The following is a 20488-nucleotide window of genomic DNA, read 5'->3' as shown; positions in this document are numbered from 1 at the left end:
CCAGCCGCTCCGCGGCATGTGGGATCTTCCCAGACCGGGGCATGAACCCATGTCCCCTGCATCGGCAGGCGGACTCTCAACCACTGCACCACCAGGGAAGCCCTGGCAGTGCTTTTGTATCTGTATTTGCGCAAAGTGAAAGTAGTTGTTCTCGAAACTGTACCTTGTCATTCAAACTGGCATTCATGAAGTTTGACACAGAGTGCTGAAGACAGGTACCAAATGAACCAACTACAAATTTTAGGGCCAGCTCCCATTGGCTAGATTCCTGAAGGTTCTGAAGCAAGGCAGAGATGGAATTGATAATAGGTAATATAAGGCTGTCTCCTGTGAAATGATAAAAGTATTTTACTCGAGTACAAGTATTTTAATATTTAGATTTTTTTTAAACAAAGAAATACCATATTTGGAAATTGTTTTCAGGGACGGTCTACTTCTTCAATGCAGGTAATGGTCATAGAATTTATTCTCAAAGTTAGTAAATAAAAGAGTTAACATGAGGCTTGATCTAAACCAGAAAATAGCTAGGTACATGGATACTGAGGTACTTTGATTGTAACTTGCCTATTTTGAGATGCTTAAATCATTAGCTGAAGAAAACCATTTCTCTACTTGGAAGACCAAATTTATGAACAGATTCATAAAAGTTAACACTATAAGCCAAATGACCCATTTTCCTGACAGTTTGGAAGAGTAACAATGTAACAGTAATAATTAAGAAACTATATTAAGGACATTACATCAGATTCATATTCAGGATTTCAAGAAATTTCTATGTTGGCCTATTTACAAAATTGTAATTCAATGGTTATACGTTTCTGATGTCAAATACCTTCACTGATGGAGCAGTATGGTAAACTTGTAGAATCGAAGGGATATCTCTTGCTTTCTACAAAAGAGAATAAATTCAATAACAATAAGTAAAATAACTCTCTTTTAGAGCACATAGTCCCAGAGATACTTTAATATTGTGCTCGTATCAAATAATGTTCTAAAGCAACCTGTTACTTAAAAAAAGACAAAACCTTTACAGGTCTGGATGTACAGATAAGTGTACAACCAGACCAAGATGCAGAACACTACTAGCATCCAGAAACCGTCCCCTTGCCCGCTTCCAGTCTACCCTCCAAGGGTAAACACTACCTTGACTTCCAATAGCATGGCCTCCTTATAGCCCGTCCTTGTACTTTACATAAATGAAATCATACAATACATATTCTTTTGTTCCTCACTTCATTTGTTCAGCATTATGCCTACAAGATTCATCCATGTTACTATGTGTAAGTTTCAGTTCCAAACCTCTACCATTTAAACTTGCATGAAGCAGAAGTACACAGAAAAAAGATGACACAAATGAGATTTACCAGCCAGAGGCACAAGTGATGAAATCAATTCATAGATGACAGGGAGCACCATCTGTGACTCGAGAACTATCCCATCTTCACTGAAGAAGTCACAGTAAGACCACTCCTCATATGGATCTTTATGAGTTCCAAAGGAAGTCTAAATATCAAGTCATACAGAAAAGACACAGATAAGGACACTCCAGGACACAGATTCCTTCTTCACCAAGCAGAATCCAGAATCAGATCTATCAGAGCCAAACACAATGTTGATGGTCAAATACAACCATGTAGTCTGTTTCTTCTGGTCTATGGCTTAAAATAATGCCGCTTTAAGTTAAATTGTTACGCAGGGAATTCCCCGGTGGTCCACTGGTTAGGATTTGGCACTTTCACTGCGGGGGCCAGGTTTGATCCCTGGTAGGGGAAGATCCTGCAAGCCACATGGCCAAAAAAAAAAAAAAAAAAAAAAAACCAAACTGTTACTCTGGACAATGTCCAGAGATGCCTTGTTTGAGGCCCAATGTTTCAAAAGATAGTGCAATTAAAGCCAATAAATATTACTAGAAAAGAGAAGTGGTCTCATGCCCTTAAGTAGTTCTCTGGTCTAGAGTAAGAAAATATGAGAGGTAGATTCAGTATTTTTATAAACTATGCAAGTGATTTAAAAGTGGTGTGTTATGGATTGGGTAGGGGTTTTGTTTAAGAAAAAGAAATTCAAAGCAATTTACTTTCATGAGAATTCCGCAGTCATCCATTTGGCACTGTCTGGAAAGCTCTACTGCCATTAAAGTATATTTACAGAGTTCTAAGGCATCTAGCAAAAAATCTGAAAGAAAATGGAGAAAAAAATCATTAAACTAGTATTTCATGTGTTTAGAACAACATAAACAACCTTTGAATAATTACCATTCAAAATTCTAAGGTAGGCCACAAAGCAGAGAGAAAGGTTTCCACATAGCTTTGACTACCCTAAATAATATAGGTCAACATTTTTCTTAAGCTTGACTGGAAAGTAAGATAAGATATGGGGAGGCAAGGAATTTCAATCTTCTGAAAGTGAATATTGTCAACAGTCAGAAATGACATTGTTAATTTTGGAAATACTTTAAAATAGTAACCCTCACAGAGATTCAATTATAAGTGTCCCCTTTGTGAAAGAGGGATAATGATCGCTTCTCTCTCTACCTCAGTGTCCAACTGTAAGGAGACAGCATTAGACAAGTACGAAATGAAGCAGAGAATATAAAACCACGTAGATTATAAATCTTGTCACCTGGACTGCAGATGGTGGCAGCCTGGCATGCTAGATTATGTATCTCAGAAGGAAGATTTAGTCCCTCAGGGACTGCCATTGGAAAGCCATTAGCCAACATCTGACAAAGCTTCTGACACGTCAGGAACAGCAATTTCCCAGTGTTGGTGTTGCAGTGATACTTAAACAAGTCTCTTTGGAAGAAAGGAAGTGTCAGAAGTTAGAGCACTCGTATGGAAAGCAGATGTATTTGCCTTTCTTGGATTAATATATAACCACTGGGGCTTCCCTGGTGGCGCAGTGGTTGAGAGTCTGCCTGTCGATGCAGGGGACATGGGTCTGTGCCCTGGTCCGGGAAGATCCCACATGCCGCGGAGCGGCTGGGCCCGTGAGCCATGGCCGCTGAGCCTGTGCTCCGCAATGGGAAAGGCCACAACAGTGAGAGGTCCACAAACCGCAAAAAAAAAAAAAAAAAAAAAAAAAAAATTTACAAAAAAAAGAAGTAAATGAAACCAGTGCTCCTTTCTGATGAGCTGCGTGATTTGGGGACCCGGAACTCACCTGCATTTTCTCAGCGCCCCTTCCACATTCCCGTCGTTCAAGGCCCTCAAGATCATCTTGGCCTCCAGCTCTTGCCGGGACACCTGCAGGGCCAGCACCTGTCGGTGCAGCTTGGACTCGGCGCTCGGTCTCTCCTCCTCGGCAGCCGCAGGCTCTGCTGGCCTCCAGGGTTTGTGTTTAGCCTGTGCGACTTGCTGAGCTTTAATGTGCTGTTCCCGGAGCTCTGCTACCAGGGAACTATTGCTGTAATCTTCAAATGAAAGAAAGACCTCAGAGCTCTCCTGTAGCAAGGCAAGCAAGACAAAGCTCCACGTCTGTCCAGTTCATCTGCGGTTGAAAACCATTGGTGTGTCTCGAACCTCTATTTTACCTCTCTCTCTCTCCCTTGTAAATTAAGAATTTAAGACTCTATATTTCAAAAGTAACTTATCGTATAAAGGTTGGAAAAGGGGAAAATATCACTCAACCCAGGGCTTTCTCAACTTTGGCACTGCTGACGTCTTTGGGTCTGGTAATTCTGTTGTGGTAATTCTGCCCTAATCCTAACCCTAACCCTAACCCTAACCCTGAAAAGAAGGAGGGAGGGATTAAGTATTAGGTTTGTGCGATTCTACCCTGGTAGCTTGAAGAAGCCAGTTTTGCTCTTTTCTGTAATAACTTCTGGTTAGCTGCTAACACCAGACCTAGAATTAATTTTTCCAACCCAATAAAAGGATCCTGCTGAAGCCCAGGGAAGGACACCAAGAGGTGGTGGGAGTGAGTGAGACCTTCTTCTTTGACGCCACACTTCAGACCAGGGTTTCTCAATCTGCCAGATGATTCTGTGCCGCAGGGGCTGCCTTTGCACAGGAGGATGTTTAGCAGCATCCCTGGCCTCTCCCACTAGATTGTTCCATAAATGGTAGCACCATAACTAAACATGACTTTGCTAAGATCTAAACCATTGCTTTAAAGTACCTGTAATTTTCAAATTGAAGAAGACCGCGGAGAAGTTAACTTATGCTGACGCCTGGGTGCTTCACACAAAGACATCTATTGTTTAACACAGAAGATCGCAAACTTTTGGGTTGTAGCACCTCTTTACACTCTTAAAAATTATAGAGGACCCCAAAAAACTTTTTAAGGAGATATCTATCAATATTTACCATACCAGAAATTAAACAGAAAAGTTTAAAATACAAGAGCATATAGAAGTGCACATACCATCAGCCTTTAGAGCGATGATATTACCACATCATGAAGCCTCTGCAAACCCAGTATACTCTCATGCGAGAATATGGATGGAAAGAACAATTTCTTATTTTTGCTATAAATAGAGTTTTAATCTCATGGACTCCCTGAAAGGGTCTCAAGAGACCCTTGGGAGTCCATGGGCCATACTTTGAGAAACAGCAGTACAATAAACTGTGATAAATTATTTCTTCTTTACACACTTTGAGATAATACAGTTGCGAGTTAAATCTGCCGGTGTGTTAATTTCAAGTTTTCACAAAGAGATCCTCACATCTACCCAATATCCTATTTGATGAAACTTATCAGTTAGCCCTGACAGCCCTTCTATTTATAAAATATTTTCATGTTAGGAAGGCCCTAGAGCCAAAATAAAATAATTAATTTCAAATTTCAAATCTGAAGACAGTTAATCAGTTCAAAGTTAACAGAAATTAATTTTCAAGAAAAAGTGAGCTGCCTAGAATGAGACTATATAGAAAAAAATATTAAGACATTATGAAGTAGACAGTAATCTTTTGGGCCAGTTTCTATAGACAATTTGCTGTCTTTTGCAATATTTTGAGACACTGTGGTGCCTTGGTTTCCTCATCTGTAAAGGAGAATTATAACAGTACCCTCCCTGGGGATCTACGGTGACAAATAACACATGCAAAGCCCCATGTCTAGTACATGGTAAGTACTGAGTAAATGACAGCTACTGTTAGCCATCATTCCGGGCCACCAGAGTTAAATAAATAATCTATAAAGATACCGTAAACCAAAATGGTTTTTTAAAAAGGCATAAACTAGAATACAATTAAAAAACAGAGAACAGTTCCTTAAAAGTTAAACATAGAATTACCATATGACTCAGCAATTCCTCTCCTGGGTATATACCCAAAGGAATTGAAAGTAGGAAGTTAACAGATATTTGTACATCCATGTTCAATGCAGCATTATTCACAGTAGCCCCAAAGTGGAAACAACCCAAGTGTCCATCAAGAGATAAATAAACAAAAATGTGGTAGAGCCATACAGTGGAATATTATTCAGCCAGAGACAGGAAGGAAGTTCTATACATCCTACAACATGGGTGAACATTATACTAAGTAAAAAAAGCTAGACACAAAAGGACAAATGTTTTATGATTCCACTTTATATGAAATTTATGAAATAGGAAAATTCATAGAGATAAAAAGTAGATTAGAGGTTACGAGTGGCTGCGGGGAGAGAGGAATGGGGAGTTATTGCTTAACAGGTGCAAAGTTTCTGCCTGAAGGGATGAAAAGTAGATACTGGTGATGGTGATGGTTGTACTGCACTGTGAATGGAGTCAATACCACTGAATTATAAATAGAAAAATGGTTAAAATGGCAAATTTTACATTGTATGTACTTTACCACGATTTAAACAATCAATAATGCAATACACCCAAAACCATTGAATTATACACTTCAAATAGATGAAATGTATGGTATGTGAATTATATTACATTAAAGCTGCTTTAAAAAAGAGAGACAGAAAGAGGAAAAGCCAGTATATCTGAAGTCTCTGAAGGCTAGTGCAGAAGGTTTTAAGGAGGAGGAACTGATCTATGTCAAATGCACTGATGAGTCAAGTAATAATGTTCAACATGGCTTAACATCTTTACCTGTAAGCTAGCAACAGTTTTAAATTGTTTCAAGGTTTCTTCCCATTCATCCTTCTTCTGCAGATTGTCTGTAATTAAATTTTTAAAAGTTATAGCATACATCCAAATTCTGATATTATCAGAATTTTAAAAAGCTAAAATTTTAATTCGCTTTGTTTTTCTCAAGTCTTCAGTAGTTCTTTTCAATTCTGATAGAAGACAATTTAAGTACAAAAAGAAATCTAATTATTCTTTCTGAAGGTAGAAAAGAGAAGTTTGTTGGTTACAAAACAAATGGCAATTTTTTTGAAATAAATTCCAGATTTTTTTCCCCCAAGAGAATTACTTTGTTAATTGTTTTAAATTCAAGGTTAAATGGGTTTTTTCCCAATCATAACCAAGTGATAAGTGAGCAATGTGAGTAAAAAGTGCAAGGCACCAAAGAAATCTAGTCCAGCATTAAACAGTCACTGAAGCATATGCACAAATGATGAGTTGATCTTACATGCTTCTGCTCTTACACTACTAATCAAAAGAATAAGGCAAGAAAGCCTTTTCATGAAGTAAAGTGTGTGAGATCAAAAAAGACAATCAGGCATGAAAACTGTGGGTCAGGATGGGAGATGTCACTGATGCCCTCTTCTGAAAAGGATCAGCTTTAGAACTAAACCAAGAGGAGCGAACAGAGATGGAAACTACCTTTCTGAATGTCACACAGTAATTTAAGAATGTCTACTGATGTCTTCGCTACAGACAGTCTCCAGGCCTTGTCCTAAAAAGAAAAATGCAAAATGAAGTCCCTTTCTTGTATTTGCCATTGTATATGTAGTGCATATACAGACAAATAAGTAAAAAGCACAGAATCAGAATAAACAATAGATATGGCTTAAGAGTTGAGAGGTCTGTGTTACAGGGAGTTGGGCAGCCAAAGAATGGATCATAATTGAATAATATATAAGCTAAACATGAAAAATACCCATATGGACTCTTGGATATATGATTTAGAAATACTATAGAATATGCAAATCTCCCAAATCACCTTTCAGATACACTATAATTAACAGGCATTTGGGTTTTGTTTTTTTTAACAGCTTTTACTTATTATTTGAGAAAAAATCTGGAAAGGATCTCTGGAAAAGTTAAAGAGAACTGAACTTATTTAGTATAGAAATCAGAAGTCTAAGAAAGAATCATCCTTAAGACTAAAAAAAAAAAAAAAAAACTTTTTTTTTTTTAAAGATAAGAAAAACCAAAGAGGGAAAAGCTTTAATTGAAAGACATGGTATGTGTAAAATGCTTAGCAAGGGCCGGGGCCGTACAAAGTACTCAAACATTTTGACTACGGGCTGCAGTTGAAGCTGGTGGTTGAGAACACAGACAGTTTGAAATGAGACTCTGCCACTTTCCAAATGCCCTTGGGAAAGCCACTAATTTAAAAATTTTAGTTTCTAAACTCAATCAAAATGAGCTAACAATAGGGTCTGCTTCACAATTTTGTTCACAGTTTTATTGTGAGGAATAATTTAACCTAATGCCTAGTGAACAATAAGAGGATAAGAAATTTTAGGTGTTAAAAAAAAAATCATTTCCCTAAAGGTAAAAAATGATTGAAGTGCACCACTGAGAGAGGCTGGGAGGCAAGTATCTTCAAAGGTTTAAAAAACGCAACTACCCTGGATAAACTAGGTTTTCGGTCCCTTATCTCTCTAGCGTGAATTGGCTCTCTGGAAACCGTTTCTAAGTTTCAACGTTCTGTTCTCAGATTAGATTTACTTTGGTTCTGTGGCTGACATTACTCGAGAGTAATGACTATGTCCCATACAGTGCAAAACACTGTTTATACTTCAAGGCATTACGGAAAATTCTTTATGTATAACAGATACTTCAGTTAATCCTTTTGATCTGCAGATCCTAGATTATTCAGTGTGGGCTCAAAGCCACTGCTCCAAAGTAGCTGTATTTGTTTGTTTTTCTATATGGTAAATTTTCTATACAGTAAATGGGAATTTTAATACTAGGCCATTCTATGGGCTTCCCTGGTGGCGCGGTGGTTGAGAGTCCGCCTGCAGATGCAGGGGACACGGGTTCGTGCCCTGGTTTGGGAAGATCCCACATGCCGTGGAGCGGCTGGGCTGGTGAGCCATGGCCGCTGAGCCTGCCCATCCGGAGCCTGTGCTCTGCAACGGGAGAGGCCACAACAGTGAGAGGCCCATGTACCGAAAAAAAAAAAAAACAAAAAAAAAACAGGCCATTCTAGCAGTGAGAAGAGCAAATACTCATATTTGTAAGTCTGTCTTTTCTATCCTGTTGATAAATATCCATAAAAATTGGATCTATCTGCATTTTATTTAGTGAAAATCTCACCTCATTAGAATTATCTGGTTCTTCCTGTAATGCCAGTCGTGCCCATATGATTACTCTTCCTGCAGTTTTCTGAGCTTCAGCAGGAGGCAAAGACCTCAACAGAAGGATACAGTCTTCACCCTGTAAACAGAGTTTGAAAGGAAGAAAAAACAGCTGCTACCTGCAAAGGATGATTTGGATTTACCTCTTACTTTTCTATTTAAAGATGAAAAGACATCATTTTGAAAAAGACATTATGGTTCCATGGTTTAAAAATCTGAAAATTGTTTTACATGACAGCAAACAGAAAAAGTAAATTAAAATACTACCCTTTGTATTTTGTAATTCTTAGGTATGCCTGTAGTTTTAGAATTATATAAAAATAAAGACACTTAAAAACACAAAAAGAAAACCCACCTCCTATTCTGGAAACAAAGGGTCCTACACATATGTAAAACATGAGTCTGAGTTTTGTTAACTACCAAAGACTATGAAAGGTCATTAGGTATTCACAAAATACTTAAAACAAAACTATACATATAGGCCAATCTAACGTCTAATGTTGGTATAACTTTATTTTGTGCTTGTCTGTTTGGATAATTTGATAGTTAAATCTTTAAAAACTCAAAACAAACCAACCATATAAAAGTAGATATAAAACTTTCACACCTTTTCTCTATCAATCAGGTCAATAATCCTTAGACTGTAGACTTCATCTTTAGGCAACATATATGCTTCGGCCACCTTTAAAGCATCTTCTAAAGAAGATGGGACATCTTGTTTGAGAATGTATCTTACCACCCTCTGAAATAGAGACAATACACATTTCTTTGTTATGAAATCTCACAGAGAGCCCAGAAATCATTTGTTCATATAATTAAAACAACGCAGCAAACTCTAAAACTGTATGAAAAATTAAAACACGATTTGCATTCTGAATTTAATGACAGTCCTTTCACCCTTCTTTTTTTCCCCTTAGCTTTACTGAGGTTTAATTGACAAATAAAAATTACGTATATTTAAGGTGTACAACATGATGGTATAATATATTCCTTCAGCTTCTTAATTTACTGTCTGTTGTCTTTACTACTCTAACAACCAATCAAACACTCTCTTAACATTCTATCTAACAAAAGGGAAGCGGTGAAGAACCTAGCTCTATTAATCTTAAAGAATATAAAATCTGGTTAAATTTCCCATGTTGCTCTGAAAGTGGAGCAAAGGCGTTAAAAGATTCAATTATTGTACTTACCATTATTTCCTTGCTTAAGAGATTCACCTCCCTTATTCCATAGCCTCGTAAAAGTTTCTTCATCTCCATTAGTTTGTAACTTTCCTGTAATAACTTGACTCTAAAAGTAAATTTATTGATATTAACATAAACTGTCTTTTTTTATGAAATACTAAGGGACACAGTAAAGGATAGAAAAACATAAATGAATTTCAACTCAAAACATGAAGTCTATCCAACAGCAAAAAAGCTGTTTGGTACACTGTAATCTTACTTGGGATGGTCCATCTCCAAGTGCTGTTTCACCAGCTGCTCCACAGCTGCACTCCAGGGGACCACTGCTGCATACATTATCTTGAGCACAGCATCAAATATGAACTATAAAGACACACACACTGACAGTGAATAGCCCTCAGATTTACTTTTCTTGCAAATTAATGACACAGCCTGATCTACAGCAGGGATCTTGCATCTATTGTATAGAAGCTTGAGAATATTTCATCTTCTGACTGCAAAAGCATATGTCTTCCAATATTCACACATAAAGGGCAATTTTATTATTTAGAAAAATTCAGAAGAGTATTTTCTCTGCCGAAAGTTAAATCATATAGCTCTATTACCTTTCTATAGACTCTGTGTTTAAAAATATTCTCCATGGTTTTATTCACATTTTAAAATGGTGACTAATAACAGTGTGAAGTCAAAATAAAGGCATATGATAAACATTTTAAAATGTCTCTATGTTTGTAAGACCATAGAAATGCCTGAAAATATATGCATCCAACTGTCCATGTGGGTTTTTCTGGGGGTGGGAATGAGAAGACTTTTTATTTTCATAAGAAAAAAGGATTGAGTGGTTTTTATTTTCTTTTTATTCTTTTTCCTATTACACAAATTCTCCCTAACAAATATATATTGCTTTTGTGACCAGAAGAAAAGTTTTAAGAAAGGATGCAATGCTCAAAAGGAAAATCTATATGATCACTATTTACTTACATCTGTGTCAGATAAACATCCTATTACTGCTATAGCTTTTGCTTCCCATGCTGTATCAAAGAGTGAGGTGAACTTTGAGCTACATCTCTTCAATAAATCCTAAAATGGGATAAACATTTTTTTAAATTTAAAACTCTCACTAAAACACCCCCCCACACATATATAAACATAGATAAATAGCTTTTATGGATGCGTAAAAAACCAAAAACTTCTACTTAGCCATGAATGCTGAACAATGGTCAACAAGTGCAAAATTGCCAAAACCTTGGCCTTCAGTTTTATTTACATGGTACAGAAAACTTTGTTCATGCTCCTATTATTTCACAACAACCATTTGGAGAAAGTCCTAACATTATCTCACTGTGCTCAAGGCGACCAGTCAGTTAGTAGCAGAGTTAACCCACATTCTTAACCAATACAATATGCTGCGTCAATCCTGCTGGTAAAGCATGACATTCCGTAAAGAGTTAAACATTTAATACAATGATGCACTGCACAGATCCAGAAAAAAAGACTAGAGCTAAAGAAGAAGTTACCTCTATGTACAGAAGGAGAAGTTCCTCCTCCTGTAAGTCATGTTCCCTCACGTAAACTCTTATAAACTTCTCGAAGACGGAAGGGATAAGCTCGGGGGCCAGCACTTTATCAAACATTCGGAATACAATGGTGGTTGTATCCTCCTGGATGTTGAAATAAAGACGGCATAAATGCAAACTCTAGCTGTGCTGGCTATGATAAAATAGTAATAATTCTGATAAATCTAGACTTCTACCTTCTCAAAATCAGAGAGGGCCAATTTGCAGTTGTATTTCCTATGCAGTGTGATTAACTCTCGTAGGTTATTTACCAAAGTCCTTAACTGACAAACTTCCTCCGTGTTTTGATGATCCTTATAAAACAAAAGTGTTGAAGTTGTTAAGGATATGAAATAAAAGTGTGAGAGGGTAATACAAATAAGAGGAAACTGCAACTTATGCCTTTAAGTTTTGTAGACGTTTAAGCAAAATTAACTAGTACAAATTAACAGATCAGAATCCAATAGAAATCTAAAAGAAATTTTCTTTCTTAAAAAATAGAAAAAACTATTAATATTAGTGTAATATTTTTTCAGAACCCCAGTATACTTAGGTACACAAACATCATTTAGATAATCCTCAGTGTTCCATCCATATAGATCATGACCAGATACAAAGTGATGACATTTCCTAAAGTTATATACAAGGAACAGAATTTTCAATTGATAAAAGGCAACTAGGGAAAAGACAAAGTAGTGTTTTATAGCAAGAGGAAAAGCTCTTCTGTGGAAAAACATATAAAATGATCAATATACATTGTACATTATAACATGTATTGATTATATAACATCAATATACTGCTTGAAACTTACAGAAAAAATTCCCATCTTATTCTTAACAGCACATAATCAGTAAGTATAATTAATAACAAGAACCTGCTATATCAGAAAGCAGGAGGAAATTTATTATTTACTTTTGGGCTCCAGAAACTTAAGGAATAAATGTAATTTCATAATGTATGTATGATGTTACAAAAGGTCATACCTTCCAGTCCTTAAGTACTTTAAACTTGAGTTGAGGTTATACTGAGATGTCTCAACATGTTAGTTTATAAACTAAATTATGGTACCCCAACAAATTTTTTCAAAATATAAGAATGCATTTTTTTTCAATATAATGAATGCTTTCTGGTTTTTAGCAATATGAAGGGAAAAATAAATGAACTTAAGAAATTTAAAGCCAAATAATAAATTCAGTTCATTAACCTCAAATTAACCTCATATGTAACATCAATATTCCTGATCTTAGTTCTCTTTCTAGCATTGCTATTTTATTCAGTCAGTCAGAAAGTCCCAGATTTTTTTCAATTTGATCTTTTAAAAAATTCTTTGGTACTTAAGCCATTATGACTATTGTAATGCCAAAGAAATGCAATCAAAACTAGAAGTAGTTTACTACTTTAAATAAAAGAAGTAAACCTGATTGATACAGCCTTTGAAAACTAATCTTAATATGTTATTAAGTTTTGCCCTTTTAAAGGACTGTGAAATGTTACTAATGCATAAAATCCCAATTAGACTACTTAGGAGTATGTTTATATATTGTTTCCCTTTTGGTTGGCTCAATAGAGAAAAACAGTGCATTAAGACAGGTTCAAGTTGTAACAGAAACATAAGGAAGAAAAAAACCTAATTTTCCTTTTTGTGGATTTTAAAAGTACACAACAGAAGAACATACAAAAAGAATATTTAAGAAGTGAATGTGTGTCTAAATATACATAGACAAACCCTTCAATATAAATTAAATGTTTTATTACTAAAAATTTGTTTTTCATATCATACCAAGGAACTCCAGTGCCAAGAGGACGCCAATCCTAACTCATCTGGTTTTTCTGCTGTAAAAAATACCTCTGCCAGTTGAAGCCCATTTTCTGGCCAGTTTGCCTTTAAAAAAATATTAGAGACCATTAAAAATAATGTTTTATGCCATGGGGAGTACTAGAAATGCCTTTTCAGTGCTAATTATACTGGTATTACCTTATCAGTTAGTTCAAGGTTCCTGGCTGCTTGTTCCAACCATTTTGCAAGAACTTTCTGAAATAGATATATCATAAAAAGTATTGATATGAATAAATAATCACTGAAATAATTTAAAACCTCCATTGTAGTCTTTCAAGAGACACTAAAATGAACTAACTGGTGTTAGCACGACTTAATCTTCAACGATATAATGTAAAAAATAGAATCATCAAGAGTGAAAACACTGAAGGCAACTTACCTGTCCTTCAGGTACAGTCCTTCTCACAAATGGGATCACATCATTTTTAAGCCATGGACAAAGCTTTTGCAAAGAGACTGGTGTAGAAATTGAGTTGAGCAAGTTCTCAAGCATTTTCACATCAAATCTGCTTTCAAAGTTTGCCTAAATCGTACAGAGTGAGAAACTAAGATTTATCCAACAAATTTAAACCGATAGCCTCCCAAGAGGTAAAGACCTATTAGAAAGTCATTTCAAGAAATATTTTACTGTGTTTCCCTGGTGGTGCAGTGGTTAAGAATCCGCCTGCCAATGCAGGAGACAGGGGTTCGAGCCCTGGTCCGGGAAGATCCCACGTGCCTTGGAGCAACTAAGCCCGTGTGCCACAACTACTGAGCCTGCACTCTAGAGCCCACGAACCACAACTACTGAGCCTACGCACCACATCTACTGAAGCCCGTGTGCTCCAGAGCCCATGCTCCGCAACAAGAGAAGCCCGTGCACCGCGACGAAGAGTAGCCCCGGCTCGCCGCAACTAGAGAAAGCCTGCGCGCAGTGACGAAGACCCAACATAGCCAAAAATAATAAATAAATAAAAATAAAATAAATTTATTAAAAAAAAATTTTACTGATGTAACGACCCTTAAAGGTGATTTACTCTGTGCAAATGATTCAAGTTGGTAGCCACAAATTCCGTGAAACCTCATGGCAGTGAGTATTAGCTAATAAATTAGAGGCAGAGGAACAGGCAGAGATGGCATTCTAAGGAAAATTTAACTGGAGGTGACAGTACAAACCCTAACAAGCATGTGTCTTTAACAGCATCACACCCAGATACTGAGCTTTGGACCTAATATTCTACATCAACATTAAGGAGATCCGGAGCAGCAATTATAATGGCAATCCTTTTCCACAATCTGAGCTGCAACAGGACTACCCTCTCCACCATTCCTACCTAAGAAAGCCCATCAATAAACCGCTTAATAAAATGTTACCTCTTGACCTAAGTTTAGGAGCTAACTAGACTCTGAATGATGAGATAACATAAGTTTATATTTTATGTATAATATTTCCTCTGAGTTAACATCATCAGAGGATAGTTTTCTCTGGGACAGGTCATATTTTATCAAACCGTCTGAAAACACCCCATTGCCCAGTCACTCCTGCCACCCTATTAGTTTCCAACACTGGTTCAATCACCTCTCACAGGAGCTATAAAGCCATTAAGAAAAAAATGCAAAACAAATTACCCGATGTCTCAGCCAAAGGTACTGTGCACAAACAAGGTTTCCTTCTCTTAGCTGTAAAAAAATATCCTTAAGGTCATCTTCATTATTCAGAAATTCAATCCAAGAACTACCCCTGCAAAGTCAAAGAGAGGAAAGAAGTTAGTAGTCAAAATATATATATTAAGGTTATATATTACAAGTAGATATCATTATGCATTTTAATTAGGTTTTTTTTCCCTCAGAGTTAAAAAAAGAATCAAAAGATTATACAGTGAAAAGTAAGTTTCCTTCTTATCCCAGGCCTATAGAACTCCTGTATCTTCCCCAGAAGTTATAGCTCCCCTTGTAGGTCCTTCCTGAGATAATCATTACATATACAAGCAACCATTTTTAACTTTAAAATGAATGAGAATTTTTTATGTTATACTATTTGTACTTAAAAAAATTCATTTTATATTATCTTGGCAGCTTGTACCAATGAGCACATATAGATATTATTCTTTTTAAGGACTACATATTATTCCATGGCATGGCTTTACTATAATTTAACTAGACACCCACAGTTGAACATTAGGGTTACTTCCAGTCTTTTGCTATAACCAACAAAGCTATAGTGACTACCCAGTCCTAGTTAAAGCTCAGAAATAGATGATGAACACTTCCTTAAAATTATAAAAAGACAAAACCCTATAAGCCTGTACCATGCTTAAATGATAAAATAAACATTTTCACTAATATCAGGAACAAGAGAAAGGTGTCTATTTACCACCATTATTTAATAATGTTCTACATGGGACTTCCCTGGTGGTCCAGTGGTTAAGACTTCACCTTCCAATGCATGGGGTGTGGGTTCGATCCCTGGTCCGGGAGCTAAGATCCCACATGCCTCATGGGCAAAAAACCAAAACATAAAACAGAAGCAATATTGTAACAAATTCAATAAAGACTTAAAAAAAAAAGGTCTACATCAAAAAAAACAAAACAAAAACGTTCTACAAGTACCAGTCAATGAAATTAGGCAAGGAAAAAAAAATGAGGAAAAAAATGAAGCAAAATTATAATTATTTGTATATATAATTATATACTTGGAAAAAACAAGACCAATTGAAATATTACTACAAGTGAAAAAGGAATTCAATAAGGTAGCTGGTTTAAAAGTAATTTAAAAAAATCAATAGCTTCTATATCCTTTTGAAAATACAATGGAAAAAAGTCCCATTTATAAAAGTAGCAAGAAAGACAAAATTAACAAAAAAATGTTAAAAATCTGGGCTTCCCTGGTGGCGCAGTGGTTGAGAGTCCGCCTGCCGATGCAGGGGACACGGGTTCGTGCCCCGGTCCGGGAAGATCCCACATGCCGCGGAGCGGCTGGGCCCGTGCGCCATGGCCGCTGAGCCTGTGCGTCCGGAGCCTGTGCTCCGGAACGGGAGAGGCCACGATAGTGAGAGGCCTGCGGAACGAAAAAAAAAAAAAAAAAAAAAAAAAAAAATCTATATGAAGACAACTGAGTAGATACCACTCAGGAATATAAAAAAAAAGGATAGAATGAGTAGGAAGACACATACTGCCCTTAAATAGTGATATGAAGACTTGATATTGTAAAGATAGTGATTCTCCCCAAACTGATTTTAGGTTCAGCACATTCCCAATAAAAATAAATAATAAAAAATCCAATAAAAATAAGATTTTTTAAAAACTGGATAAGCTGATTCTGACTCCAAGTGTCATACAGAAAAGAGTAGCTGCCCAAATTCAGAAAAATAAGAAAAGTATAGTAGAACTAGTCTACCAGTTAATAGGACACTTTAAAGCTACATTAATTAAAACTATTTGATACTGGTGAATGAATAGAGAGATGAGATCAAGCAAATATAATTATATTGCAGAAACTTAAATACACGTGAGAATTTTAGCATGTGATTAAGGTAACATTTCAATGAGCAGTGAAAAGATAGAATGTTTAATGATAGTATTGGGATAACTGAATAGCTATAAGGAGAAAACATAAAGCTTCCTTCATTGTTAGTTTATCATGATAAATAAATTTGTCTTAGCTTTAAGGTAACTAGATCTCATATTTGTCAATAACGATATTCTTGGTGCACATGTTAGTATATCTAACAGGATTAATTTCCAGAAGTGGATTGTTAAGGCAAAAGGTATGTTTATTTAAATCTGCCTTCCAAATGTATCAGTTCCAACGGATGATGTAGGAAGTGCCTAAAGCTTAGCAGGAAAGATAACACTGTCCATCACTGAACCCCCCAGAAACACAAATTCACTCAAAGCAATGCTATATCTTTTATAACATTCCAAACTTAAATCTAATTCATAATCCAGAATTCAAAATGGGGAGTGCACATACCTGAATTTTTCTGGTCCAAATGCTCCATAAAAAGTAGTCAACTTTGCATGAGCCCTTAGTACCTAAAAAGAAATAACTTGACAGTCTGAATGTTGTGTGCAATAACATTAACATAAAAAACACCAAAAATTAGGCTTTCTGTTTCAGAAGTCTTGTACATATTCTCATTTTACCCCATATGACAAGTCAATTCCCATAAATATGACTGCCTTTACTTAGCACAACACAAAAAACTTGAAATAACGGAAATATTTCCAATCACAATGCAATAAACCCGCAAAGAAGAGGAAGGTATTTGTACATTAATTGTACGTGCCTTTCGAAATCAATTAGTTTTCCCACTGATTTATAAATATGCCCTTATGGTAAAACCTAGCTGGATTATACTAAACATTTACTTTGAGATAAGAGTTAAAAAATATATAGATGGTCCCTGACATGCAACGGTTCAACTTATGATTTTTCGACTTTATGATGGTGGAAAGGCAAAACGCATTCAGTAGAAACCATATTTAGAATTTTGATCTCTTCCTGGATTAGCAATAATATATAGGACGATTCTCCCTCGTGATGCTGGCGGCAGCAAGGAGCCGCAGCTCCCAGTCAGCTACATAATCACAAACAACCGATATACTTACAACCATTTTGCTTTTTCACTTTCAGTACAGTATTCAATAAATTACATGAGCTATTTGACAGTTTATTATAAAACAGGCTTTGAGTCAGATGACTTTGCCCAACTCTAGGCTAATATAAGTGCTCTGAGCACATTTAAAGTAGGTGAGGCCAAGCTATCATGTTCAGTAGGTTAGGTGTATTAAGTGCATTTTTTTTTAAAAAACATTTTTTATAAGTATAGCTGATGTACAATATAGTGATTCACAATTTTTAGAGGTTATACTCCAATTATGGTTACTATAAGATATTGGCTATATTCCCTGTGTTGTACAATATATCCTTGTAGCTTATTTTTTTAATTTTATTTTTTAAATTTATTTTTTATACAGCAGGTTCTTATTAGTTATCTAGTTTATACATATTAGTGTATACATGTCAATCCCAGTCTCCCAATTCATCCCACCACCACCACCCCACCTTGAGTGAATTTTTGACTTGCGGTATTTTCAACTTAACAATGGGCTGGTCAGGATGTAACCCCATCATAAGCTGAGGAAGATCTGTATGTACATGTGCACACACATATATTTTTGGCACCATCATAGCTATCATAAGTTTAAAATTGTTTGAAATAGCAGGCACTACGCAAAATGATTTATAGGAAATATTTCATTTGACCTCAAAATAACCCATAAGTACTATTATTATTCCCATTTTGCAATAAGGAAAAAATGTATTAAAATAACTTGCTCTTGAAAAAATACAGACCTATCTTGAATTCAAAAGTATATTGTAACAGTATATTCACTCCCAAATTAACCTATAAACCCAATGTAATTACCTCTTTTAAGCCATCAGAATAGATAGGAACAGCTTTATCTTCTTTCTTCAAAAGCTAAGATGAATAAGAAACACAGTTAGAATATCGGCTATACTAGGTTTTTCATGAAAGAAGATGGATTTCCTGTGAATTAAAGGAAAAAATCATCTTTAAAAATTAAATTGCACTCAACTCTGAGATGAACAATGAACAATAAAGAAGTTACATATCTTAAAAATAATGCATTTTATGAAAACAGCTCACATTGTGCCCATCTGTTACACCTTGATTTTAAGGAATATAACTAGCAATGGTATTCATTTACAGGTGAGTGAGGGGAACAACCTATAGCAAAAATGGCATCATTTGGAAGAGCAAAAAAAAATGCACTTTAAAAAAGGTCTATGGGAAAAATCATTCAGTTTTTTGCAAAATACTTCTTTTGCATAAGACAAACCAACATGCACAAAGGTCAGAAACTCTTACCCTGGTTTTGGCATAATTTAGCATTTCCTGGGTTGTTTCATAGGTTATCCATTGAGCCTCCAAGCAGTAATTCACCACAAATTCATCGTCCTGTTTCATAAATGCCAGACATGGTAAGGCAACGTAATACTGATCAATTCATCGATCTGGATATTCTAGTATACAACAGGGAAAACATACCTGGATTTTATGCAGATTTTCCTTAGCTTCATCTACAAGTTTTTGCCATTCAGTCTGCTCACTGGTGTTCAGAGAACTCAAAGCTAGTTTCTCCAATATATCATTTGATTTTACTTTGTAAACAAGCTGTAATATAAACATGCAACACCAAGAAACTTGAAGCAAAATAATGCCTGCGGATGAAATCTTACACTGTATGCTAAATAAAAAATGTGAATATTCATGTGGTTCAAGAATAAGCATTAAAGAAGGTAACGCTTAGATAACAGAAAGGTAACCCAGATTACAAAGTGTTATGGAAACCATTGCTACTGAGTCCTCACTAAATGTGACCAGCAGTGTACTCAGAGCTTTATGTGAATTATCTCAGTTAACTCTCATAAAAACCTAAGTAAGCATTTGCACCTCCTCAAAACCCTATGGGGTAAATACTAAGATCCCTATTTTACAATCAAGAAAACTGAAGCTTAAGAGAGGGTAAGTAATGTGTCTGAAATTTTGCTGTTCAGAAGTGAATGGAGGGCTTCCCTGGTGGTGCAGTGGTTAAGAATCCGCCTGCCAATGCAGGGGACATGGATTTGATCCCTGGCCGGGGGAGATCCCACATGCCGCAGAGCAACGAAGTGGCCATGTGCCACAACTACTGAGCCTGCGCTCTACAGCCCATGAGCCACAACTACTGAGCCCGCGTGCCACAACTACTGAAGCCCGTGCGCCTAGAGCCCGTGCTCCGCAACAAGAGAAGCCACCGCAATGAGAAGCCCACGCACCGCATCGAAGAGTAGCCCCGGCTCACTGCAACTAGAGAAAGCCCGTGCGCAGCAAAGAAGACCCAATGCAGCCAAAAATAAAAAAATTAATTTTTTTAAAAAAACAGGAAATACTGGTATATTAAAAAAAAGTGAATGGAGCTGGTTTTTAGAAGAATACCACAGAATTATGTTTCACGTCTACTTTTCTAAGTTTATCGAAGGTTCTTTTTTCTAAATTTTAATTAATTAATTAATTAATTCAAGGTTCTCACTACTTCTTTGCTAAGTGATTTGCTAAATTGATATAGTTTAACTCAGGTTAGTGAGGCATACCATTTTATTTTATTTTTGTTTATTTATTTTTTAAACGTCTTTATTGGAGTATAATTGCCCCATGATGGTGTGTTAGTTTCTGCTTTATAACAAAGTGAATCAGCCATACATATACATATATCCCCATATCCCCTCCCTCTTGCGTCTCCCTCCCACCCTCCCTTATCCCACCCCTCCAGGTGGTCACAAAGCACCGAGCTGATCTCCCTGAGGCACACAGATTCTTAACCACTGTGCCACCAGGGAATTCCCAGTCTATCAAAGGTTCTTTAGCAGCTGGAAACAGCTTGAGTTAGACAAAGTCAAAATTTCAGGTTCCTTTTTTATAAACAAAATACCAACTTTAACATGGGCTCTCTGGCT

The 20488-nt window shown here is 36.2% G+C and overlaps 1 protein-coding gene across 1 annotated transcript in view; it reads right to left on the bottom strand.

Annotated features, from left to right (window-relative positions):
* The window catches only part of KNTC1 (kinetochore associated 1), a 68620-nt gene that overhangs the window by 28427 nt on the left and 19705 nt on the right, over nucleotides 1-20488 (bottom strand). The window contains exons 17-39 of the mRNA XM_029226437.1: nucleotides 19041-19166; nucleotides 18861-18950; nucleotides 18396-18449; nucleotides 16937-16998; nucleotides 14593-14704; nucleotides 13360-13507; nucleotides 13123-13175; nucleotides 12928-13029; nucleotides 11344-11460; nucleotides 11108-11251; nucleotides 10572-10670; nucleotides 9850-9953; nucleotides 9597-9696; nucleotides 9014-9148; nucleotides 8366-8485; nucleotides 6701-6773; nucleotides 6023-6090; nucleotides 3160-3440; nucleotides 2620-2792; nucleotides 2075-2172; nucleotides 1365-1503; nucleotides 833-889; nucleotides 164-327 (exon numbers count right to left, since the gene is read on the bottom strand). Coding sequence (XP_029082270.1) covers nucleotides 164-327; nucleotides 833-889; nucleotides 1365-1503; nucleotides 2075-2172; nucleotides 2620-2792; nucleotides 3160-3440; nucleotides 6023-6090; nucleotides 6701-6773; nucleotides 8366-8485; nucleotides 9014-9148; nucleotides 9597-9696; nucleotides 9850-9953; nucleotides 10572-10670; nucleotides 11108-11251; nucleotides 11344-11460; nucleotides 12928-13029; nucleotides 13123-13175; nucleotides 13360-13507; nucleotides 14593-14704; nucleotides 16937-16998; nucleotides 18396-18449; nucleotides 18861-18950; nucleotides 19041-19166 — 2619 coding nt within the window. The remainder of the gene's footprint in view (nucleotides 1-163; nucleotides 328-832; nucleotides 890-1364; nucleotides 1504-2074; nucleotides 2173-2619; nucleotides 2793-3159; nucleotides 3441-6022; nucleotides 6091-6700; nucleotides 6774-8365; nucleotides 8486-9013; nucleotides 9149-9596; nucleotides 9697-9849; nucleotides 9954-10571; nucleotides 10671-11107; nucleotides 11252-11343; nucleotides 11461-12927; nucleotides 13030-13122; nucleotides 13176-13359; nucleotides 13508-14592; nucleotides 14705-16936; nucleotides 16999-18395; nucleotides 18450-18860; nucleotides 18951-19040; nucleotides 19167-20488) is intronic.

This window comes from Monodon monoceros, unplaced genomic scaffold (assembly GCF_005190385.1).
Source record: "Monodon monoceros isolate NGI ecotype Baffin Bay Population unplaced genomic scaffold, NGI_Narwhal_1 Super_Scaffold_1, whole genome shotgun sequence".
Lineage (NCBI taxonomy): Eukaryota > Metazoa > Chordata > Mammalia > Artiodactyla > Monodontidae > Monodon > Monodon monoceros.
The sequence above is the reverse complement of the archived record's forward strand: the minus strand, read 5'-3'. Positions and strand labels throughout refer to the sequence as shown.